We start from the raw sequence: 26,572 nt of genomic DNA, 5'->3' as shown, positions 1-26,572 counted from the left end.
CACAACTATCTTAAAATGGCTCTTGCCAGCAATATGCCTCAGAATATAAACCTTTTATAAACATTTGACGATAATGAGCTTTTAAAACGGTATCACCTTTAGGGTTTGGAGGTTATCCCAACTCCAAATTTTCCTTTTATGATATCCTTTTCATTAACCAGTTGGGCAAGAAGTAACAGATGTTCTTGCGTCCAGTTTGCTTTTCTTTTACGTTTGCATGTCTTACTATCAGTCATGATTATTCTACTCTGTTAATTAAAAGGCGGTTTATATGCATCCGCTACAAGAGTCATGCATGTAAGAGACTGACAATTAGCTGAACATATATTTGTTTAATTAGTGACACTTAGCCTGCATATTAAAATCTTTATTTGAATGTGGCAATTAACATTATTTTTTAAACCTTTATTTGGATATGGCAACATAATATCGTGCTCTACAATATTTCTATGAATAAATCTCTGACAGAGACCCCTCCCCTCTCCTATCAGCCAATCACTGTGTGCATAGTTAGAAAGCATGCTGACATGATCCATAGCAATGAGGTCAACCCCGCCCTTACTCTTAGCTTAAGACTTGTCTCTGTTCCTTTGTAAAAGTTTGTCTCAGCAGCTTTGTGAATAGGTTTTAAGAGAAAACTCTTAGCTAAAAACTTTTACTGCTATTTACGAGAACTCTTAGTGACAAGATAAAATGTTTTGTGAATACGGGCCCAGATGTGCTAAAACATTGAGATGGTCCTCACTGCAGAACACAAGATCCAGGGGGAGTGGTTGATCTAGATCCAAATCCTCACACCTTACATATACCTAAACCTACCCGTCTCCACACCCTGATCCCTAAACGCACCCATCTCCACCCCTAAACTTACCATCTCCACCCCCTAGATGTGGATCCAACCCCACCCCCTGGATCTTTGTTCTGCTGTGAGGGGCTACTGAAAACAATAGCCGCTTTTAAATCCAGTCTCAAAACTCATCTGTTTAGCTGTGCAATTTTTGAATGAGCACTGTGCTACGTCCGAACTGACTGCACTGTATTTTATGTAATAATTTTCTATTCTTAACTGTTTTAAATTCAAGTTATGTGCAATTCTGATGAAGTAAAAAAAAAAAAAAATCATTTCAAAACGTAAACATTTTCAGTCTAAAATGGCCGAAGAGGTTTAAAGACAAACAAAAATGCCACAAACACTCTCTGGTTGAGGGTCATTTTATTCTGTGCAGAACATATGCATAAAATAATTCACTTTAGTAAGCATTAACATATTTTTCCTCAAGAAAATAAAACTGACAACATTCCAGAGAACAAACTACTTAATAACATGGAGTGAGTCTGTGGACATCTTTACGATTTGCCATGAATTCTGCTATCACTTCAGTAAAATTATCACTCTTTACTGCTGTTAATGGGAAATATAAGCATCTTATTTGAAGCTTATTTGTAGTTGCTATATTGCAAATAGCAATCACAGAATGAGCAAAGATGTTTCATAACTAGAGCATTTATTTTTAGCACTTCAAACAAAGGCCAAGGAAGTAAACTAGCAGTAATATTTGAGACTATAGCACTCTAAAATAAAAGCAACAGCATAAAAACATTGAGGTCGTACAAATAATGAAAACAAACATGGATCAAAAACATTCCCTTGAGTACAGAAATAAAAATGTGCATTACAATTCCTTTGCTGTAAATATTAACAGAGTATTGACTCTACACAGAAAAGAAGACATTCAATATACACATAATTAGAATAAAGACATATTATCTTTCATTTAAAGTGAGTGGAGAAACATAGCAGAATAAAAGATTCAACAGAAAGTCTTACAAAAGGACACTAGACAATAAACAACTAACATTGTCAATATTTCCCAACAGATAGATGAGCTTACAGGAAAAAACAGAGGTCAGAAAGTAAAGAGAAAGAAAATACCGCAAAGGGATATCAACAAGTCAAGAAATGACTAATAACCCTACATATTTAACTGTTTGTTTTGACAATTATGGCTAATGAAACATGTCCACATAATCTTTAATTTGGCTCATTCAGAAACAAACAGTAATGGAATGTGCACAGAATGAACAGAACGCCCGCCTTGAGCCAGATTAAAATACAAATATGATATACATTCACAGCGTGTATGACTCAGAATGGTCATAACATTCTAGAGACCTTAAACAACTTGACGTGCGTTGATTAAGATTATAACACGAAAATTAGCAGGGCCCTTTATACATGTCATGTAAACTATTATGCTACAAAGAAATTTCATTGCACTTTTGTCTTCAAGGAGAAACCAATTGCATTAATTACAAAAGCAAATATAGAAGTTGAGCAAAACATTTTAAGATTAAGTGTATGATCTATCACCTAATTGTCCAGTCCATCGAGGAACTCTCCTTCAATGATGTGCTCTAGGCGTTTCATGACCTGATCACTGCTGGGCGGCGGGTAGTCAGCGGCATAATGTGGGAGGTGTGCTGTGGAGCCATTAAAAGAGCAGCAGAGGGTGCTGAAGAACGGCACAAGATCCACGATAGAGCAGAGGGAATGTAGTGTGAGTAGAGGAAACTCCACTCTATCTGTGCTTGACTCTCCAGCTGTTCCATTCATCTCCTAAACACATATTCAAGACATTTACAGACTGAGAATTGGGTCTATTTGTGAAAAAGCACCAAATTTACTGGTTAACTGGCGCTCTTTTACAGAAGCATGTGTTTCTGTGCATGGAGATCTTACCCCATAGCGTCGGTTTATTCCATCCAGTATCCTAACAATATGAGGTTTACACTCTTGTTCACCTTCGAGCAGAGTGTTTCCTGGTCCATCATAATGGTCTACATCTACTTCAGGAATGAAAGCCCAGCGATACCTGCAAACAAACAAATACATACATACATACATAAAGTTCAGACATTAACAGATCATGAACAGTGAATTTTACGGTGTGGAGCAGATCAAAGGCCATTTATGTTGGGTCAGGCATGAAAGGTCACCTAGAAGTAAGAGGGAACCTATTGACCTAATAATAAACATGATGTATTTTAAGTTATTTATATATATATATTTATATATATATATATATTTATTTAAGTTAGTTATGTATTTTTTATTTAATTTCTTTATTTTCTTAAATATGTGGGTAGATAGTATTTATAGAGTTGTAACTTTTTAGTTTTAGTTACTTTTTCTTATTTGTAAGTCGCTTTGGACAAAAGCGTCTGCTAAATGACAAAAGTAAAAAAGTAAAGAGTGTAAAGACCATCGACTCTACCGTGCGACTCCACCGGGCAGGGACACCGGCAAGGGATAGTAGTAGCTTTTTATTTAATTTTTTCATTGATATGTTTATTATTGAAATGTTGTTATATGCATGTGTTAATTTTATTTAATTTCTTTATTTTCTTAAATATGTGGGTAGATAGTATTTATAGAGTTGTAACTTTTTAGTTTTAGTTACTTTTTCTTATTTGTAAGTCGCTTTGGACAAAAGCGTCTGCTAAATGACAAAAGTAAAGTAAGTAAAGTAAAGTAAGTTCAGGATTATCTGATGAATAGAAGCTTGGAAAGAACTGCATTTGATTTTCAAACGTTTTTAAATGTATTCACTGTCATTTTGAATCAATTTCATTTATCCTGGCTGAAAAAAGCACAATTTCTTACAAAATAATCTTACTGCCTCTCAACACTTTGAACAGTAATGCGGCCATTAGAAAATGTCCAACCACTGCTTCTGTTCTTAAGAATTATGACAATTTTATGACAATTCATAAAAATGCTTTCTTATTTATCACTGCTATGGTAAGAGTAAACGGTGCCAAACATGCACACACACACAGTTCACTGGACTCTCACATTTGAAACAGAGGCATGTGCTCAGGAGGGAAGGACACAGCGGTGTCCAGGAACTTGCAGGCTGACAGGTACATGTCCAGCTCTGCCTGAGAGAAGAGCAGACCATTCTTGTCATTGCCACCCCGCAGTTTACTCCTGAAACAGAAATATATATTTTTTTAAATGAAGGGCCAAAATATATACTAACAGCATTTTACAGAAAGGCAGACTCACTTTGAAACTTTATCATCCAGGAGTGTCTTCTCAAGGCGGCTAAAAATGCGTATCTGAAATATTGAATAAATATTCAAACTGCATCCAGAAATAACATGCAAAAAAAACTGATTAAGCATTTGAAAACAACCTAAATAGTGCAGCATATTTCTTACCAGCTCAGTGACCATGATTGGCCAGAGAGAGGTGAGATGTTGTGGTGAGATCCTCAGCAGGAGAACACGGAACATGAGGAACATCTGAGCTGACACTGATGGGGTCTGTCCCACACGCAGGTTGTCTGTTAGACGCTCTAGAATATATTTGGTAAAGAAAGTGTTAGCTGGATATTTTTCTATTGTACATTACAAGTAACCTTTATTTGTTTTCCACACAGACCGAGTGATACCTTGTATGAGAGGCAGATAGAAGTGGTACTGGTCATTTTCTCCGCTAAACATGGCAAAAGCCTGTCGTTTCAGTAACATGGGCTTCTGCTCAGTGCTGTTGAAGAGCTTTAAAGAACTGCTCTGCATGCCTGCACATGGTACAATATGAAAACACCCCAAAGTCTATACACTGATCATACAAAAATAACTAATGCAAAAGAATGTACATATACTCACTCATCAAGTCTTTGAACATTGTCTTTTCATGAGTCAGAAGATGGTCTATGATGGATCTCCAACTAAAGCACAATGTGAGTTTAGTGGCTTCAACATCAAACTCTTGATTTTTTTGTTGTTTATTTTGCTGCATTTATTTGGTCAAAAATACAGTCAAAACAGTAATATTGCCAAATATTAGTACAATTTAAATAAATGTGTTTTTTAAATAAAGTTTAAAATATTTATCCCTGTGAAGGCAAAGCTGAATTTCCAGCAGTCATTACTACAGTTTTCAGTGTCACATGATCTTTCGGAAATTATTCTAAAGCACTCATTTGGTGTACAGTAAACATCTCTCATTGTTATCCATGTTGAAAACAGTTTTTGCTGCTTAATATTTTTGTGGAAACTGTGAAAAACCATCATTCAAAAGTTTGGGGTATGTTAATATAAAAAGAACGGTACTGACTACTTTTATTCAACAAGGATGCATTATATTGAACAAAAGTGACAATAAAGACATTCATAATGTTACTAAAGATCGCCATTTCAATTCAATGCTGTTTTTTATTTCTATTCATTAAATAATCTTTAAAAACAATCATCATGTTTTTCACAAAAATATTTAGCAGCAAAAACAATTTTTAACATTGATAATAATTAGAAACATTATTAATAACGGAGTACTAAATCATGTGACTGGAGTAATGGCTTCTAAAGAATTCAGGTTTGCCATTACAGGAATACATTACATATTAAAATATATTGGAATAGAAAACAGTTGTTAAATTGTAATAATATTAATAAAATTGCAAATTGTAATAATGTGCCACAATATTACTGTTTTTACTGTATTTTTATCAAATAAATGCAGCCTTGGTGAGCACTGAGGCTAAGAAAATTATTTGAGCAATATTTGACCATTTTGACATTATCAGCATGCCTTGAAAATGTAGAATGTTGTGTAAGTGTATCTTACTGGCAAGAACACGAGGACTCCATTGTGAAAAACATTGGGTCCATGAAGAGTTCCAGCACCTCTTTCTTCCACGCTCGCTTAGTGTAGGCGTATCCACTCAGATTGCTCAACAACTGAGCCCCCGCACAGAAACTAGGCACGTTATAAGCACTGAGAGATAGAAATTGAGAAATGAGTATGAGATTTAACCTCTTAAGACCCTGCGGCCTCATATGAGGACATTATATTTTAGTGAATTTCTCTGAGACTATACATGCCAGAGTTTTAAGTCTGGATTGTCCTGCACAGACCACATTCAGGGCTTTTCAGAAATACCAAATGATTGGATGTTTCACCATGACCACTCCCTCTCCTTGGTCTTCAAATATGTCGGAAATTAATTTAGTGACACTCTTATGGAAATATGATCACATTTTGTAATTATCATTTAAATCTAATTTTTAAATTGTGTGTCATAAATTAACATCTCAGGAAAATGTTATGGGGTTTCAAATCAAAATATGACTTTCTGTTACGAAACAGAACTTAGATTTCAGACATGTCCTCATATGAGGACACCGGGACTAAAAGCATGTGTATTACGCATTTTGGGAGACATTACAAATGAATAGGGAAAGAAATTATAATTCAATATTCTATTAAATATGAAATATTATTATGAAAATCTGGTCAATTATTACTCCCATTATTACACTTCTTTTTTCGTTACATGTTGTCCAAGAAAACACATTAATATGCAAATTAGATTTAGTTGATAGATACATTGTATATCATGAGAAAACCCGTTTATGGCCATTTTACACACATTTTGCAGAAAGAGAAAAGGTATATCGAGTCATTCTGTTATAACATAGTTGAGAATCATCTTTATTCAAAGTTTGGTAAAAAAAAATAATCTTATCTTAATAATCTTAAAATAAACTAAAAATTTATTAGTGATTTAAAAAAATCTGTTGTTTTTGCCCATGCATGTTCATTCATGTCTTTTTAATTTTTCAAAGAAATTGAGTCCCGACTTATGAATGAAATATCATTTTTTTTTTTTTTTTTTTTTACATTATTCTAAATGCTCTAAACAATTTAAAGGCATGAAAAAAAAAAAATTTCCTAAAAATTTTTTCTCGGGTCTTAAGAGGTTAAATGAAAACTGCCATATATATTTATACATATGGCCACTGCCAAATTGACAATGAATAGACCAATGCTTTTGAATTAAGCACTAACTAAGCATTTTTAATCACTATCACAAGTGTATCATTTCAAGTGAAGTGCATCTTTGGCATACGCACCTGTGATTTTTTAGATAGGGAAAAACGTAATACATAAGACGGGAAATAAGAGGCACGGCTTTCTCCTTCTCATCACTGCGATAGACCATGTCCAAAAGAGGAGCCAGAACCTACAAATAATTAGCACAAATGAGAACACACTGTTTATCTGATAAAATTCTTGATACCAGTCTGTGTGTGTGTGTGCATTTCTCCTTGTCTCTTACCTCAGCAAGCAGAACCAGAGCTTGTACACTGAATACAGATGGTGCTGAAGATGACACCATAGCACTGCCCTGGCCTGCACACTCTGAGAGAAAGACAGAACAGAGTACATTTTAATACTGCTACCTCTGTTTACAGTAGGCAATGTAGCTAGGCATTATTATATCTGCAATACAGCAATGGACATTATACTGAAAGCACATGTATTTCAGTGTAGGCTTACCCTCAAACTCATTGCCATCATGGTCATCTTCATCTCCCTGAAGACAGACTTGAGGCTGTGCTTTCACTTCCAGGTTGCGACTCAGCCAGCTAGTCTGCTCAAGAGACGAGCCAGCCACAGCTCCCACCGCTTCTAGTATGCGCTGGCTCACTTCCTGTTGAGTGTACAATTACTCTGTACTTTAACAGGCTGGTAAAGAAACATGTTGGGTAATGTTTTTCTCCTGCTTAGCAACCCAGATAATGAGCAGCAAGACATGTCTGTTTAAACTTTTAGTTTTCACTTACTATATCAACACAATACTGGTTTTGCTGTCTCTCGCAGTACCGGTCTTACCTGCAGTTCTTTAGTATCCCTCTTGTTGTCGATATTGGGAAGTCTATTTACACAGTCATTAAGGATGCTGCAATGGTAAAATAAACAAAGATAGAAGTTTCAGAATGGTGCAGGACATGTTATCCACCAATATTTAAGATTAAGGTTTGTTCAAATCTCTGAACCTAAGTATGAGAAAACATAGTGACCACATTATTTTATTTACCCGAGGAGCAAGAAATGTCCAGGAGGGGCGAGATTAAGCTGGACAGATTCTCTGAGCAGAGCGAGGAGAGGATTGATGTTCTCCTGAAGAGATTGAGCGGTGAGACTGCAAAAAAGACCATATAGGACATTTCCATCAATACTGCACTAAAAACATTCACCTTGTACAAGAATATAGTCAAGGGTGGTTCTTCCATTGAACAGAAAGTAGCATTAACTTTAGCCATTGGAATGAATTAGATTGCAAGAGTTCACTGGACTTTGGTAATTTTAAAGTAAATGACATCATATGATAGCAAATAAGATAAGGTACAATTAAAATATGAGAATGATATTACCTTTGAATGTAGACGTAGCTGAACTGTAGCATTGGAATGTCAACTAATGTAGTCTTCTGATAATGAGAAAGAGTAAACATACATTATGTAATTCTACAATTAAACAGTTAAAGTTTGTGTACAATTTTTTTTTTTTAATTGTAAAAATGCAGTTTTTTTCTTAGGGTTAGGATACTAGCTGTATATATAAATAATAGATGTTTATGGAATGTCACCATTTAGATAAATGTGTGCATGCAGTACCTGGTCTCCTTTGATCTGATGGGGTTTCTTCACCACGTCTCTGATGAGCTGCAGTATGGTGTCCGTATGGAGTGTGTTTAGTGCCTTCACTAGATCCACCAAGGTCATTTGAGAATCACTAGCATCTGGTAAAATCTATGTATGCGTACACAAACACAAAATTTAAAAACATGATTCCAGACACCTACTGGATGACGTCATTTTGCATTGTTATCTATTGTTCACCTTGTTTCTGGAACGTCTTTTGCGACTTCTCCTGCTATTCCATACAGCGGCTGCAGAGGCCATGACCTGCACCCCAAACTGCTGAGTCAGTGGCATCAAGAACTCCAGAACCTTTTGCCTCAAGATCTACAGAGAACAAAAACACATGACTGGCACCACTAAGCAGACAAAAACACAGCATCATCTTGAAGTAAACTAAACTGTTGTTTTTGTTTACTTCAAGTATTAGGTATACCTTTGTGCCTTTAAAATACACAGAGGTGGGTGAGGCTTTGCTGCCATGGGTGGAGTCACAGCCCTTGACCACACCCCAGAGTAAGGCCATGCTGCTAATCATGTGCGGAAACTCCTCCAGAATGGCATTTCTAGCATTTCGCAGGTCTGGAACATCACAGCCTGCAGTCTACAAACAAAAAAAAACAAAAACAGTTGTATTTTAACATAAGTCACATTAGCGTTTTGAAACTTTCTTATTTACCAACATGTTCAGTGGTGATCCTGGCATTTTTGGCATTGTAACTGATTGCAATTACTTTTATTTTGTAATTAAATGACGTAATTCCGTTACATGTAACTAGTTACTCCCCAACACTGGATATGTCAAACAGCAGTTTTTGCAAATAAACCTACAGTACTATTATACACTTACTAGCAAGACAGTGACTTAGTGACACCTTCATTTACCTTCACCTTCATTGTCAGTGTGAATGGATAAAACAGCAGGAATTTGGCTCCCTAGGCGAATGTCCAAGTCACCTATGCTAAGATCCACCACTATTTGCTTTAGTAGGTGCTTGTATGTCTTACTTTCTTGTGGTCTAGAAGACAGTAGTGTGTGATAGTGGTCAATCCTTCCAGTAGTGTCAGAGGATAGTCAGGCGCTATGTTCTCCCTCTTTAAGGTACCACTAAAGAGAACAATGGAATGAAACAAAAAGTATTTATTTACACCTTATCGCTTAACAATTCATGTGCACCCACTCTCACACAGACGCAAACAACCACACACATTACTTACTTGTGTGAAGCTTTGATTCCATCGTGCTCGTGCTGTTTAACAAGCTCATCCAAGTTCCTGCAGATCTGGGCAATTATGGGTGATACAATGATGGCCAGTGATCGTCCTAAATATGGTAACACTTCACAAAGCAGAGTCACCCAGGCTGGGTGCATGGCACAGCCATACTGTGGGTGCAAAGCTCGGGCTGCTGCCGACACAAACATGCCCTGAGCGGTGATAGGCTGACTGGCTACGTAACGCACTGCTTTGATGGACTGCTGGAACATCACAGCTGTTTGCCACTCTCGAGCCAAGGCTGAAGACAGTGGTTCTGCACGTCGCTGTTGGTTGGAATTGCTTTGATCATGATCTTGTGTTTTGGTGTGTGGTGGACACACATGGTGCTCCAATACAATAAGAACCTTCAGAAGCTTCAGTAGGGCAATCTGAAGTGGGTGCTCAGCCCAGATCCCATCCCGGCCAAAGTTGATCAGGCTCTCTTCTGAGATCTCCCCTTCATCTCCTCCTTGGTCTTCTTCAGGCAATTTGTGCTGCTCTGGTCGATCAGTTCTCTGGCAGACATACATGGAGGCTGAAAGCGTTAGAAGGATGTATTGTTGCACCTTGTAGCCCCAAAGAAGGTTGCGCACCACCTCCAAGCTAGCAGTTCCCTTTGCTTCCCCGATTTGAGCTTGTTGGGCCACCCTCACCAACTGGATCATCAACTCTGTCAGCACCTCCACGCTTTTCACCTGGACCTCCCGATTGGCCTGGAGTTGGCGAGTGGGAACGCTAGCATAGGAGGGATAGTGAGAGCGGAGATAATGCATACACAGACAGGTGAGTAGCTCTAGCAGGAGGGTTGGTGGAGAGGAAGGAGAAGATGGTGAATGGAGAGGAGAAGATGCTGGCTGGGATGGGTCAGGAGTGGCTCCACTTGGTGGAGTTGAGGTCTGCAATCGGCCATAGAAGCTGCCACCATCCTGAGCCTGACGGTGCCTCTGCAGAAGGTTCTGGATGAGGTTGAGATGGGCAATGGAGCTGCAGTCCAGAGAAGTACTGGAGAGAGCCTCTACAAATGGCCCTGCACTAGTACGGAGGATGGTGTCTAAAATAGTGAAGGCATAGAGAATTCGGCTGCTCTCATACTGCTGCTTATAGAGTAGAACATGGCGGAACAGTGAATCCACTGCCTCACGTTTCTCCCGCTGACGCTTGAGCAATCGGAACTTGGCCATGGCCTCCAACTGCCCATCATCTTCATCACTTGAGAGCGAATCCGAAACCTGCGTGCGTTCTGAATCCACCCTCTGCAGGCCGTTGGCCACACCCTCCTCCTCTATGCTACCATCATCATGGCGCTGCAAGTAAGGGGCGGAGGTTGAGCTGGAGTTTTCAGTGGAGTTCTGAGCGCCACTGGTGTCTGCAGATTCGGTGTGTTCACTTTCCTCTTCTTCCTCTTCATCCTCTCCCTCAGTCTCTTCGCTCTCACTCCGTGATATTGTTGGGGAGTCCGGAGGCGTCAGTTCTGGATCTCGTTCCAACTCTGCCCACAGTGCTTCACGGTCTACTATGGTGATGCGCCTGACATGGCTTTCTTCTGTTTGGCAACCGGGAGTGATGTTGTCTCCAACACTTTTTGTGATGGATCTGTCTCTCCAGGTCAGTGCCTTTAAATTACCTAAATCACATATACAGTAGAATCAGACCCCACAGCGAGAACAAGAATGAACTCTTGCTATTGCTTTCAGTTTTAAATGCTATTTGTGCAAATTACTATATTCATTATTTTAGATGTAGTGGTACGTTACAGTTTACTTCATTATTAGTCTGATTAGTCTTACTTCATTATTAGTCTTATTACTTATCAGTCTTGCGTAGCCAGAGCTTCAGACTGACGTCAGAAGACCGCCGCTTTGAATGGCCTAGGAATGCCCAAGAGGCCATATGACTAACAGGTAAACCAACCAATCATGTTTCGTTTTGTGACATGTCATGTTTAGGGGCATAGAAATGTCCCCACACTAACAGACCGGTGTGTAAAACTCTTGGACGTATTTTAAAGAGTCTATGCCATGAACTTTACATATTTCACATAGTTTTGAAAATCTAGCATTGAGTTTATCCTGATAAGTGCTCATAAGTGCTCACAGTTGTAAACATAATGGCTTTCTTCTTCCATAAAGGGGTTTGGCGCCAGTGTCATAAATTCAAGCATAGTTACCACTGTGTGTAGTGATCTGGTATGTGTGCATGTGTGTGTTTTGATTCCATACCAACAGAGAGATTCTGTTTGATGCTTTGTATGGGTGATCTCTGTGTTCTCGGGTCCAACAGTAAAAGCAGCACCGGTTCCAAGATACGGACCACATCACTGAGGGAGAGAGCCCGCACCAACCAGTTCTGTGCTGCGGCACTAACACTACCATCCTGATTGTTCAAACTATCTAGTACCACAAACAAAGACCTGAGAAAACAGAAAGTTATAGTGAACACTGAGTGTATATAGCACAAAAATATGGGAGAATACTACAGAAGTAAGCAAAAGTTTAGATAAGAAATATGTATATGACTTGTCAAAGGAGCGGTTGAGAGAAGTGCTGCGATTGGTCTGGATCTCTCGTGTCAGGTGCCACAAAACCGAGAACCTGTGGAGTGTCTCCAGACACACAACCTAACACACAAACGCATACACATTTTAATAAATGTTTATGATTGTGTGTAGATGTATTAATGAGGAAAATGCAGTACCTTGTCTCCACTGAGTAAACCCAAGCAGATGATGTCCTCGCAGATGGATGCAGATGGAGCCAAGCAGTGAAGCCGATAGAAGAGCTCCACACAAGATACGTGATGCTCTCTACGCTCCGTGTCCAGCTGAGCCCATAAAACCTGAGATACACGCTACAAGAGAAATAAAACGACAATTAAAGTGAAGAAAAAAAATGTCACATTAAGAAAGTCAGATATTTAAGAAGACAGCTATTTTTTTATGTAGACAACAGACACAAGTACAACTCCTATCTACTTGAATGGAGAAAGACTGAATTAAACCAGTCAATATTAGTGTCCAGTTTCAATAACGTGCAAATTTAGCACTAAAATTGTACATAATACTATCATAAATGTTGTGTTTTTTATTCCTCAAATCATGCTAGTCCAGGTAGTCCAGCTAACATACATGCACCTACACAGAATAAAAGGGCAATTGGTTCTTTTAACTAAAATGCAGGACTTCCACAAAATCATAAAAAAACATCCGGCGCTTTTCCTGAACCTTGTAATGTCTCTGGAATTAGCCATTTATATATCATATTTTTTTCAACTCACAACACATGAAGCTATACGAAAGGCAACCTGTTACTCATAATGTGTATTATTACCAAGTAAAAGTCTGTGGAATCCTCCAGAGTTTTGAGAACAGCTGGGTAGATGGGAGGCAGGGTGACCATTTGCAGGCGCCCGCTGAGTGGGTTTGCATCAGAGTTCTTATAACGTTGATTTTTATCCTGAATGACGAGGGCTAAAGACTGAGAGTGATTGATCAGCTCCAGCAAAGCGGAGATTGCAACATGTTGCACCTACAGACACACAAAAATAGATTTATTATAAAATGATTCAGTTTTGGCAATGCAACCATTAAAGGTAATTTTTCAGTGTCAAAATACTTTGTCCTACTGTGCAGAGGCAACTCTAGCGATTTGTAGGTGATCCTGAATATAATAAACAGTGCATCGCTATCAAAACAATGTTCTGTTTGTTTGACAATATCAACTTTTGACTCAACCAATAGTGTGGGTTTGGGGGTGGGACTACCTGTTTCTAAGAACATTGGTAGATGATGGACTGTGTGGAAATGTTTAAAAAGAAATTAAAAGGTGAAAATAACAGACAACAAGGTCCAGTACAGAGAACAACTAATTAACATTATAACCCCAATGTCTATGTGTATGAATATTATAATTGGGGGAAATTTTATTGCTTTTTATGTCGCTAAAAATTGTTAAACTAAAAGAGATAGTCCACCCAACTGAAAATTCTGTGATCATTTACTCACCCTCATGTCATTCCAAACACATTTTTCTTTTGGGAGCAAGCAACGTTGGAGTCTTTTGACTTCCATAAAAACACTGAGACATTTTTCTAAATATCTTCTTGCATATTCCATTGAAGAAAGAAAGTCCTATAGCCTTGGAATGACATGAGAATGAGATGATAAAATATATTTCACTTCTGAGTGAACTTGCACCTGGTAGTCTTTTGTCAGGCAACACGAAGTCATCAAGGACCTCAGCCAGTCAGGAAGGGTTCCCTCAATGCCTGAGGAGAGCAACACAGTTTTTTGTAGCAGAACATATCTGCGTGCTATGACATGCTACATGAAAAAAAAAAAAACTGTTTAACGTAGCAGTGGAATACATTTCCTTTATTCACCTGTCTTGTTGAACATAGATTTGTGCAGGTCTTGGTTCTCTTCCTCAGTAAAATAGACGGGAAATGTTGTACATTCCAGTAGAAGCTGGCAGACCACAGTGAAGGCCTGGCGGCATGACTCCGTTATCTCCCCTTTGCTCTTTGACTGGAAATTTCCAATCCACTCCAGCTCGGCTGGTCTGTCGTCTTTACCCCCATCCCTAGAAGACCCATGAAGGGCATGGATCCTCAGTTTACTAGGGTTGAAGAACTCAGCAAGTCTGTCTTTGATTAAACCCAAATCTCGACTGCCTTTCCGTTTCGATGCAGACCGTTTACTGCCTCTAGGAGAAGCATTAGGATCTAGCTGATTTGCTTCTTCCTGTTTCTTCTTCTCTGGATCCATGACATCTAACAAATGCCTGAGAGATGAACATGAGTGAGATAGAGAAAAAGAAAAGGCAAATACAGTGAGCAGGCATGCTGCTAGTTGCAGGGCAAGAGAGGAATACTATTAATATCTTTAACCAAGGAGACAGGGCCCTCTGAGAGCCTCAACAAACTTCCAAGAGCGATTATTTAAAACATATCAAATAAAACAAAGCAAGGTTTAAAAGCGTGCCTTCTATGTAATTAATAAAACTCCATGGAAACATCTGTAATGAATATAGATTTTTCTAGTTATGCCAATTTATTTTTATTTTTTTATCTTTATCATCAATTTTTATAATCCCTATCCAGTAAATCATAGAAAACTGGAAGAGTCTTTTTTGGAGTCAAAAAGTTTCCAAACCACTTGCTTACAAGAAACTGGACAATAAACACTGTATATGGGTAACTGTTTTTAAAAAGTAGTATAAATGCACAATGTAATTGCCAAATGTTCCATTGTTGTCACATGACCTCACTATGTAGCATTTTATTTCATCCATCCAGTTATCTTAGTAAAATATTATTTTGCTGTTTTTAATCCAATTATATTATATGCAAAATCACACTTTTTGTGCATTTAAATTATTCCTTAAATTTTCTGGTTGAATGTGCACATTTTATCATATCTGCCAAGTAATTTCAGTATTTCATGCATACCGAAAATATGCATATTATGCACACACAGTATATACTGAATTACCTTGTGATCACAGATGTCAGTATGTCCTGCACAAATTTGGATATGTTTTCTATAGTTCCTCCTCTTCTCCACACATCATCTGCTTCAGGGTTCACATCAGAAGCAGCATCTGCTACATTATGGCCTGGTAGGAGGTGCTGTTCAGATGGAGATGCGCTCAGGCCTAATCCACTGTCTTCAGAGCGCAAAGGAGGGTATGGAGCTGCACTTGGCTCCGCCTCCTGTGTCTCCTGGCCATTCACACCGCCCTCACTGGAGCTGTCATCATGGTTACCATTCACCTGGTCACTTTCCTTGACTTTGGTGTTGCCTGTCATCACAATCTGTATCCGTACAAAAATAGAGCCCTTTTAAAACACACATTTCCAAACTATAATATGAATGGCATTTAAACTTTAATTGTCTGATCATCAAAATAATACACTAAATTGCAAACTTTTGGATGGTAGCGTACAGTAAAACTGACCAATCTTACCTGTGTTTGCTCCAGATCTTGTGTCTTTGATTCAGTCTCCATGTCTATATAAGCTACAGGCATCTGGATCTTACTGAGCACTTTAAAACATGCTCTCATGGCCTGTGTGAGCTCCTGTAGGCTAAGGGATGTCATGTGACTATGCAGTGATTGCAGCATGCTGCTCAACATCTGTGGCAGATATTGCGTTTGAATCTCTGCATAGAGTTCCTAATAAGAAAGCCAAGAAGTGGAATGAGACCAAATTACCCAAAATTTGTAAAACCTTTCCTAAGATGAATAACCAGATCATACCAAAGGAATAACATCCAACAGGAAGATAATGAGCGTTGAGAGCTCAGTCACTGAGGGAGGGCTACTCCAGTCTTTAGATGGATGCTTCCTGGCTGGATCACTCACTGAGCTAAGAAACAACCATAATAATAGGCATCATCACATCATCTCATTTGTGACCCACAAAACCAGTCTTAAGTGTCAATTTTTCGAGATTTATAATCTGAAAGCTGAATAAATAAGTTTTCCATTGATGTATGGTTTGTTAGGATTGGACCATATTTGGCCGAGATACAACTATTTGAAAATCTGGAATCTGAGGGTGCAAAAAACTCAAAATATTGAGAAAATCACCTTTAAAGTTGTCAAAATTAAGTTCTTAGCAATGCATATTACTTATCAAAAATGAAGTTTTGATATATTTACGGTAAGATATTTACTAAATATCTTCATGGAACATGATCTTTATTTAATATCCTAATGATTTTTCGCATAAAAGAAAAATAGATAATTTTGACCCATACAATGTATTTTTGGCTATTGCTACAAATATACCCCAGCGACTTAAGACTTGTTTTGTGGTCCAGGGTCACGTAAAGTCTGCTTATTATGAGTTTGTGTGTTTACCTGAGACACATTTGAAAATGCCGTGTCATGTAGTCCCAGAGATAATTGCTGCTCATAGCACCCACAAGCATATTGACGGACTTTATGATCTCAGAGGAGTTTTTATTCTCTTTGATTTTACTGCACAGATAAGTAGACACTGAACAATCAGAAACAGCATTCATTTATTTTTGTACATCTCTACTACCATTCAAAAATTTGGGGTAAGTATGAGTTTTGGAAAGAAGTTTCTTATGTACAACAAGGCTGCATTTACTTGATCAAAAAATACCATAATTTTTTTTTTTTAAAACAACTGTTTTCTGTTTACAATGTAAACATGCTTTAGATAAATTAATGCATCTTAAGCTACTATGTACTTACATAAAAAATAAGTACAATATACTTATTGTCTTCATATTGTATTGCAAAACAATTTTGCTGCTATTGAGGTGGGATATGAGTAAGGTTAGGGACAGGTTTAGTGGCATGGGTAGGTATAAGGGTGGGTTAAGGTGCAAGTGATGGGTCGACATTGTAATTATAAATGTAATTACAGAAATTAATTACAGATGTAATTACATAGGTATATTTAAAAATATAAGTAAAATGTAAAAACATGTACACAATCATTGCATTGTACTAAATGATTAATTTAAATGTAAGTACATAGTAGTTAAGGCCACCTAATATAAAGTGGGACCAAAAGTATTAATTTCTTAAAAAAAAAAAAAAAAAATCTTACTGACCCCAAACTTCTGAACAGTAGTGTATATTTACTCACAGCAAATTAAAAAATATATATATTTATTAGTAAGTAGGGTTCAAATGGGGTTTAGATGTGATTGGCCAATTGCAGCACTTCGCAGTCAGATATTTTTCTATAATAAACCATTAAATTGAATGTATGACTGTTATCCCTGACAACCAGTTTGGAACACTGTGATAGTTTGACATGTTTCTTAGCACATATTAACACATCTCAAATCAATTTCATGTCCATTTATTTGGTAAATAATGTAATACGTGGGATAATGTACAGTCAGGCAGTCATTACGGTAAAATAAACCCCTTTAGGATTATAAAAGCCTGATCACCATGTCAGGTTATCTTGGGACATTATACCTCACTTATTTACTCACTTAAAGCAGGTTTTTACTTCTATTTTGAACCCTTGCGTAGTATTAGATCTGGACCTTGACATTATGTGTGTTCTCTGGTAATCAAAACCATGAAACTGGCATTGCTTATGTAATTCTCTACTAGTTAAGCTACGGGAAAAAATGAGCATTGATTCCTGACCTGTTGAGTTGGCTGCCACTGAGGCTGGAGTTGAGATTGTTCTCTCCCAACATCACTTTACAGTAGCTGTAAAAAGCTCTGACCACCTCTAGCAACACATCAGACAACACCAATGGCCCTGTGTGTGGGAGAATGCAAAGATATAAATAATTATGTAAAACAGATCCAAAGTAATGTTTTTTATAATTTGAACCATGTGGGTGTCTTTACCTATTTCAGGTTTGTCCAGCAGGCTAATGATGATGCGAAACGGTCTGAGATACTCTATTAGATTGTCTGGGTTGGCCTCTATATCTTTCTGCTTCAGAATATTCACCACAGCCTATGAACAAAATGTCAAATATGAGTTCACCGTGCATGTACAGAATGCATACACTGACATATAAGGAATGTGTAATGTGAACTGCAATTCAGTAACACTATAGTATAGGGACCAATACTCACTATTAACTAGCACACTATTATTAACACATTGGCTGCTTATAAGTTCTTATAAAGCACGTATTGTGCATGAGCATATTCTACATACCTAATCCTAATACTTAAATTTAACAACTACCTTACTAACTATTAATAAGCAGCAAATTAGGAGTTTATTGAGACAAAAGTCAGAGTTAATGGTTTGTTAATAGCGAGAATTGAACCTTTAAATTAAGTGTGACCCTGCAATTCTAATTGAAAAACTCTGCTTAGTACAGAGCTGTTATGTAATGTAATTGGAGCTGAGTCAAGTGAGTGTGTGTTATCTTCTATACCTGCACCAGTAATTCTCTGGAGTGTGTACTGAAGTAGAATGCAGTGTATTCATCCACAGTGTTAAAGCGACTGGAGTCTGCAGCCACCATTCCTCCTTTGATGTCTAAGCCTGACAATACACACACATAGAAATACTAAGACGTTACACTGCCATTATAAGAGTTACAAATAATACAAAATGATTGTTCATCAAACCATGTTTCAAATCTGTTTGTTTTACTTCTCCTGTATGTTTTACTTTTCCTCCATGGAAAAATTAGATCATTAGCAGAACTTCATTAGCAGATCATTAGCAGACAAAAATTCCCATTAAACTTCTGTTTATCTTCTGTAGAATCACTCATTTTCAATTTTGAGCCTAACTATTCTTTTAATAGATAAATGCTATTTATTTTATCAAACAGTATTTCTGTGGTATCATGTAATTTTCTGGAAAATTGTCAGCGTTACCGAGCATCCATGCATAGAGTCGTCGATTCAGAGACATATCTCTCCTGAGCAGGGTGAGTGAGGCAGCAGACACCACACTGATCAGCTCGTCTTGATTTAGTGGAATGGCACATTCCTCAGGATCCTACAGACAGGATTATTATAATAAAATATTTCACAGGTGGTCTGGGACAAGTTTATGGGTGATGACTGGTTACATAAATGTAAATGGAATTAAAGAAAGAAAAAGGAGGAGGATAACCTGGCAGGTAGTGAAGGGGAAGAAGTAGAGAAGGATTTCCAGCATGTTTCTCTGGACCAGAACATTAGAGTCTTGTAAGGCAAGACAAACAGCTTTCACCTGGAGCAGAGAGATGGGGAGGTGTACATATCAGTTACGCAACTCCTTTAACAACAGACCTTAGTCAGAATTAGACACCATGTGTAATTTGAACCAAACGACTGGCTGTGAGGAAATAAAGTACAGTCTGTAAAATAGAGCACACACTCACCACTAGTCTGTGGTCTGTCCCAAGCATATACTTCTGTTCTCGAGCAGTGACTGAGTGGTCAAAGTGTGCGACGATGAAGAGGGAGGCTGGGAGCCGTACCAGAGGACATATAAGCACTGAACCCCACAGCGCCCCATAAAACACAGACTGACCCACCAACACTGACAACTTCACAAGCAACGCATCCGTCCTGAGACAGGATGAAAGACAGTTATGAACAATAATAAATGCTGTAATGATAATGCAGCATTTTCTTAAAGGGATAGTTCACACAAATATTAAAATTCAGTCATCATTTAGTCACCCTCATGTCATATTTTTGTCTTCAAAATATCTTTTGTGCTCAACAGATGAAAGAAACTCATACAGGTTTGGAACAACATGAGGGTGAGCAAATAACGACAGAATCTATCCCAGTAACATTGTTTAAATAATATGGGGTTTTAACATTTTTATTGTAACATTTTCAGTACTTTTAAACAATAGCTTATAACATTAGTCAGTGTTTAGTCCTTGTTTTTTTAAGCATGCCTTTTTTCTGACTTTCCCTGTTGGCAACCATCCACCATATTCTCTGACAAACTTTAAGTCTTGACTAATCTAAGTCTATGAAAGTGCTTAGATATCCCATGTGCTTAGATAGTTAATTTGAAAGAATTTATTCAAAAATATTTTTAAATGTTGTTGCTGAGCCACTTACAACAGTGACACAAGAACTTGTATTTTAAGATCAATAAGGATGCATACTTTTATTCCAAGTTAATCAATGTAATTCACTTAACATTAAATTGGTTACGGATTAATTAAGGCACCGTTGTAGCGAAAGTGACAAAGTAGTTCAGGGTACAATAGTGAGTATGCTGTAGAAATATTAAAGTTTAGGATGAAATCTCTGGAGGGTCATTTATTGATGTCTGGTGTTAAGTTGCACCTCTCATAGACCTCCGCACCCTCTTCCAGTCCTGGCAGTAAGCCCATGATAAAGGCCTGCAGGCTGGGTAACAGTGACCTCTGAAGAGGCAGGAAATACCGCTCATACAGCGTCAACAGAACTGGCTTCACCGACATCGCTGCATGACCCAACAATGGGAATAGTCCTGAGCTGTATACACATGAACACACAAATAAAACCATAACTGCCTTTGAAAGTGAATCTCACAAAATATGTTAACAAAATGGGGTTATATTTTAAATATTTCAAAAATGCAAAATGTGTGTTTCCTAATTTGTATCAGTTCTCATTATAACAATAAAAAGATACTATTAATTCACTTAAAAATACATCAAATACATTTAAAATATATTAATACATTTATAACAAAAAATACAATTAAAACATTAATTTGTGCTAATATTAATGCAAGTTATAATTTCCTTCATTGTAAAAAGTAATGCAGTAAATGTACTTATTTTTCATGAATTTTCTTTCTTTTTTTATTTTGTAAAATATGACCTTCACATTTCTATGTAGGATTCACCCAGTGTTTATCATTGACACGAACCTGTATATGAAGAGATCCTTGGCTAGCCATTTTGTGCCAATGATTTTGAAAATGACTTCATAGGTCTCAAGTGCTTTGAGATGGACGCCGCTGGGCAGGGCAGGATGCAAACATTGAGCCAGACGCTTCCCGATGATCAGCCGTCGCGGTAACAGCGAGTACTTTAGATTACTCTGGAGAGCCTGAGAAACACAAAGAATGGAAGAGCAGAGCAGGATGGATGGTATAAATAACTGCAAAATTATACTGACTGGTCAGTTTTTAAGTTTTTAAACGATTTTAATGGTAGGTTTATTTTAACAGTGAACGACAGAATAACAACAAAAAAGTCCAGAAAAATGCATTTCAAAAAAGTTATAAATTGATTTGCATTTTAATGAGTCAAATATGTATTTGACCCCTTCGCAAAACATGACTTAAACCCTTGTTGGCAATCACAGAGCTCAGGCGTTTCTTGTGATTGGCCACCAGGTTTGCACACATCTCAGGAGGGATTTTGTCCTCTTTGCAGATCCTCTCTAAGTCATTAATGTTTTGAGGCTGACGTTTGGCAACTCAAACCTTCAGCTCCCTCCACAGATTTTCTATGGGTTTAAGGTCTGGAGACTGGCTAGACCACTCCAGGACCTTAATGTGCTTCTTCTTGAGCCACTCATTTGTTGCCTTGGCCGTGTGTTTTGGCTCATTGTCATGCTGGAATACCCATCCACGACCCATTTTCAATGCCCTGGTTTAACATCCACATGGCCCCCTCCATCGTCCCTTTGATGTGGTGCAGTTGTCCTGTCCCCTTAGCAGAAAAACACTCCCAGAGCATGTTTACACCTCCATGTTTGACGGTGGGGATGGTGTTCTTGGGGTCATAGGCACCATTCCTCCTCCTCCAAACACAGCGAGTTGAGTTGATGCCAAAGAGCTGGATTTTGGTCTCATCTGACCACAACACTTTCACCCAGTTCTCCTCTGAATCATTGGCAAACTTCAGACGGGCTTGTACATGTGCTTTCTTGAGCAGGGGGACCTTGTGGGCCCTGCAGAAGTTCAGTCCTTAACGGCATAGTGTGTTACCAATTGTTTTCTTGGTGACTATGGTCCTAGCTGCCTTGAGATCATTGACAAGATCCTCCCGTGTAGTTCTGGGCTGATTCCTCACTGTTCTCATGATCATTGAAACTCCACGAGGTAAGATCTTGCATGGAGCCCCAGACCGAGGGAGATTGACAGTTATTTTGTGTTTCTTTCATTTGAGAATAATCGCACCAACTGTTGTCACCTTCTCACCAAACTGCTTGGCGATGGTCTTGTAGCCCATTACAGCCTTTTGTAGGTCTACAATCTTGTCCCTGACATCCTTGGACAGCTCTTTGGTCTTGGCCATGGTGAAGAGTTTGGAATCTGATTGATTGATTACTTCTGTGGACAGGTGTCTTTTATACAGGTAACAAGCTGAGATTAGGAGCGCTCCCTTTAAGAGAGTGCTCCTAATATCAGCTTGTTACCTTTATAAAAGACGCCTGGGAGCCAGAAATCTTGCTGATTGATAGGGGGTCAAATACTTATTTCACTCATCAAAATGAAATTCAATTTACAACTTTTTTGAAATACATTTTTCTGGATTTTTTGTTGTTATTCTGTCTCTCACTGTTCAAATAAACCTACCATTAAAATTATAGACTGATCATTTCTTTGTCAGCGGGCAAAAGTACAAAATCAGCAGGGGATCAAATTATTTTTTTCCCCACTGTAAATCTAAAAAAATCATACCGACTCTAAACTTTTGAACGGTAGTGTTTATATAAAATGCTTGAAAATGATTATACATACATACACATACTATACCACTAAAACAAGGCTAATTGCAGATTGATTACATCAGTAAAAAATCATGAAAGCTAGTATTTACACAGTCTTGTGTTATCATTAAGTTACTAGCTATCCACACTTCAACACATATCTCACTCAGCAACCACATTGGCTGAACAAACTACCAACAAGATCTCAGCGGAGGAACTAGGCTTAGTTTGTTATTGCACAGCTCTGGAAACAGGTTTTACAAGACATACCATCAATAATGTCACTTGATATACAAAGTGAACATACGCAGAGTGTGTAAAAAAGAAGACTGTTGATCATAGCATCATGTTAGATGTCAAATATCTGAAACAAATACACAAAACCTAATAGATATCATGCAAATCCATGTTGTTTTGTAACTCGCATAATATCCGGAAAGTCCCATTGAGCAAAAAAATACAAAATAATCACATGCCAAGTAAAGAACAGGGAGAGAAATTTAAATAAGATAACAGTTTTTTCACATCTGCACATAGCATGGAAAAAATGCAGAGAAAGGTTAAGATGAAAGGTATTTATCTAATCTTCAGGACAGTTTACACATGTCCTGTTCCACTTATTCAAATCAGCTGCACTTTGAACATGGGTGATGTGTTTGACTTAAACTGAAATAGGCAAACTTCTTCCTCTACTTGCAGAGGGAAGTAAAACAAAAGTGTGCCTTTTTAAATTCTAAAATACTTCTCTACTAGTTTAATGTGAAACTATAAGACATTTATAAATTGATTTCGAAACAAAGTCTCTGCTGAGCTTTTTAAACCAGGAATCAATAAAGAGCTGAAAGAGTTTTTAAAAAGTTGCTCATATTGACTCTTTTTCAACTGAAGTGAATGCTGACCTAAGTGTATTGATTTGTTTTCTCCAGACTTTACCTTGTTGAGTTTTCCTAGTGAGGAGATGAGATCGGCCCATTCACTAGATGATTCAAAGTTCCGCAGTGCCTTCTCAATGACAGCTGCGTAACTGCGATAACGGTAGTCATTCTGAAGCTCAGCTTCCTCAGAATCCATCATGCCTCAGTCACGTCCCAGCATGCTTTACATCTGTCTTTGAAACAAAACAGACCAATCAGGAGAAATCCTGCTAATAACAAATGACTTTTTAAATAGTAATGTACAAAGTGTGAATAGCTACAGTGGTGCATAATAAGGCAAGTATGAGTTTGAACAAACTACTAACCTTAAGGATTAAACTGTGTGCTGCACACATTAATTATACTTCAAATCATATGGGGCTTATTAAGGAGAGGTGTGCTATCTCAATTCTAAGCAATCAGGCTTATGATTTTTACATCATGCCCAATACATGGGTGAAAAAATCCAATACAGTAAATGGAAAGAGAGAACCAAGACATATTTCGTTTCTTTAAACAATTTTCCAGATTTTGTGCTGACGTTGAACCAAACTTAAAAGCAAGAAGAGAGCAGCTTTTCATTGTGATTTGATGGCGTACTATTTAAATGCTGAACAAAATCATGCCACAATAAATGGACAATAAAAGAAAAACCCGTTGCCTTAAAAATTTTTAAGTAAATAATAATTTAAAAAAAAATAAGTTAAGTGAACTTGACAATTCACTTAACTTATTTTTTTTATTATTATTTACTTAATAATTTTAAGGCAACGTGTGTCCTCAGTTAAGACAACTTATCACTTTTTACAGTGTATAATCCACTCATATTTCTAAAATAATCCTGTCCAACAGAGACATCAGCAGATTACAGAGGGGCACAGCGTCTCTTTTGCCTCCCTTGAGCTCATTGTACTCACAGTGGTTCTAATACATGCCATGAATGCAGGAGATAACAGCAAAATACAGGCAACAAATCACATGAGAGGAGTCAGTGCATCCATAACACTATGATTGGCTGATTACACTGTCAATGTTATCATATTCACAAATCTGCAATTCAGCCTCAATGAGTCAAACTGGTGGAAATGAATGGATTAATTGCAGAGCAATGACTCTGACCATAACCGATATCAGTCAAATGACATATTCACATAATAATTGCAGAAAACGCATCTGCATTATTCTGTGTTGGCCAGCTCATAAACAGACATTACAAATAAATACACACCAAAAACAAAAGACAGTATAAATCAGATTATGGTCTCTGATTAGATATGGTGACATCTGTCAGCTCTCCGGTGATAAAAGCCCTGAGAACACACACATACAAGCATGCAAACACACACTGTGATACTTACATCTGTTCAATCTGTTGCTGTGAGCATCAAATGGGCATCTACAGATTTACAGAGGATTTAACAGAGAAGCAAGCCCCAAAACACGTGCCTGTTGAACACAAACAATCTGATTCATGTCTACTAGAACTCTTAATACTACCTGTTCAGCTTTCTGTGATTACCACCCAGAAATGTACAACTCCCATGATGGCTATAGACTCATTAAAGTCCAATTAGTAAGCTGAATATCAAGTACTAAATTCAGTTCCTTCACTTCATTCACACAGCAAAGAAATGTTGTGTATGGCTGGGGGACGCACAAAGCCAATACGGCAAACACAAACACTCACACAATTATCCTGGCTTATGTTCTTAATATCATCAGCAGCTTACAGTCATTATAACAGAAGCTCATTAAAAAGGCAGCAAGGAAGCAACAACAAGTCTTTAAAATGATGATGGATGTTATTCAAACTTTTGAATGTTATTGTAAATGTCATGTACAATCGTCCAGTTACAGTACTCAATTGAAGCACCGCATATTGTGAACTCCACATTCTATAGCAAGAAGACACTCTACAAACAATATACACAACCAGCTTTCCCGAGGCCATGTATTTATGGTACAAATTGCACAGAATGATATTGGTCTATTGATCCGGTCATTAATCGTGCTCCTCTTAGCAGCATACCAGTCAAACAGTGCACTGGGAGCCAGAGAAATGTACAGCAAATTGGCATATATATGCATGTGATAAATACGTAGGCCTTAATTTCAGCAGTTATAAAGGAGGGGTTTTGCTCCTTTCACAATATTTGAGCAACACTTTCATTCAAGCAACAGTGAAGCAACACAACATACCTGTTATGTAACTCAAATCTGTCCTTGTTGCATCCAGTGGCTTCATTTCTACCACACAGACTATCATATCCAATATGCATATTCAAAGAGTATTAAACCCTCATTCTTTGACCTTTAATCATTGCACATTTTCTATAGGTGTGGAATGGAAAACGGTTGGTTGAATTCATTTAAATAAAAATGATAAAATTAAATGAAACTGAAAAAGTGCACTTTTTTTTAACAAAACCTTTTTCACCTACTATCTTCTTATTATACTTCAGCCTTGATTACAGAAACACTATTAGTATAACATTTACAATAAACTACCCATTAAAAACATTCATTACAACATGTTATTGTGAGAATTGAATGACTCACTCACTGCAGCAAAACAGGATGTCGACAGATCACAGGGTCTCGTGCCAAATAACCTTACGATTTTAGATAAATCGACAGTTTAAAAACAATAAAAGGCGAGCGCAAGAGAGGACAGATACGACATATTAATATTCAAAGATGTAGCCAGCAAGAATTGAATCGCTCAGCTGATTTCCACCACAGTTCATTTGTGTACACTTCCTGATGGGC

At 37.6% G+C, this 26,572-nt stretch overlaps 1 protein-coding gene across 5 annotated transcripts; it reads right to left on the bottom strand.

The window, feature by feature from the left end:
* Window positions 1-1,191: 1,191 nt before the first annotated feature.
* LOC306875892 (protein DOP1B-like) lies at window positions 1,192-26,572 on the bottom strand. 5 transcript variants are annotated; one of them, XM_079426675.1, is made up of 40 exons: window positions 26,363-26,556; window positions 25,162-25,249; window positions 23,823-23,997; window positions 21,097-21,278; window positions 20,526-20,696; window positions 19,595-19,784; window positions 19,345-19,443; window positions 19,104-19,227; window positions 18,653-18,762; window positions 18,108-18,219; window positions 17,898-18,015; window positions 16,617-16,736; window positions 16,011-16,119; window positions 15,717-15,926; window positions 15,242-15,564; window positions 14,131-14,531; window positions 13,946-14,016; window positions 13,080-13,277; window positions 12,448-12,600; window positions 12,270-12,370; window positions 11,973-12,163; window positions 9,715-11,377; window positions 9,505-9,604; window positions 8,933-9,100; window positions 8,698-8,823; window positions 8,473-8,607; window positions 8,230-8,285; window positions 7,893-7,997; window positions 7,688-7,754; window positions 7,352-7,505; window positions 7,131-7,213; window positions 6,925-7,034; window positions 5,636-5,785; window positions 4,675-4,736; window positions 4,458-4,586; window positions 4,225-4,361; window positions 4,070-4,122; window positions 3,857-3,991; window positions 2,741-2,873; window positions 1,192-2,617 (listed from the first exon to the last, which is right to left on the bottom strand). In XM_079426675.1, exons 3-40 carry the CDS (start codon window positions 23,961-23,963, stop codon window positions 2,372-2,374), a joined length of 6,936 nt encoding a protein of 2,311 aa, XP_079282801.1. In that variant the 5' UTR covers window positions 23,964-23,997; window positions 25,162-25,249; window positions 26,363-26,556; the 3' UTR covers window positions 1,192-2,371. The 5 variants fall into 5 exon arrangements, with proteins under 5 accessions (XP_079282801.1, XP_079282804.1, XP_079282803.1 ...); XM_079426678.1 differs by having other exon boundaries at window positions 26,367-26,543; XM_079426677.1 differs by lacking the exon at window positions 25,162-25,249 and having other exon boundaries at window positions 26,363-26,572.

Source organism: Barbus barbus, assembly GCF_936440315.1.
Source record: "Barbus barbus genome assembly, chromosome: 10".
Taxonomy (NCBI): domain Eukaryota; kingdom Metazoa; phylum Chordata; class Actinopteri; order Cypriniformes; family Cyprinidae; genus Barbus; species Barbus barbus.
Note: the sequence above shows the minus strand (reverse complement) of the source record. Positions and strands in the feature narration are given on the sequence as shown.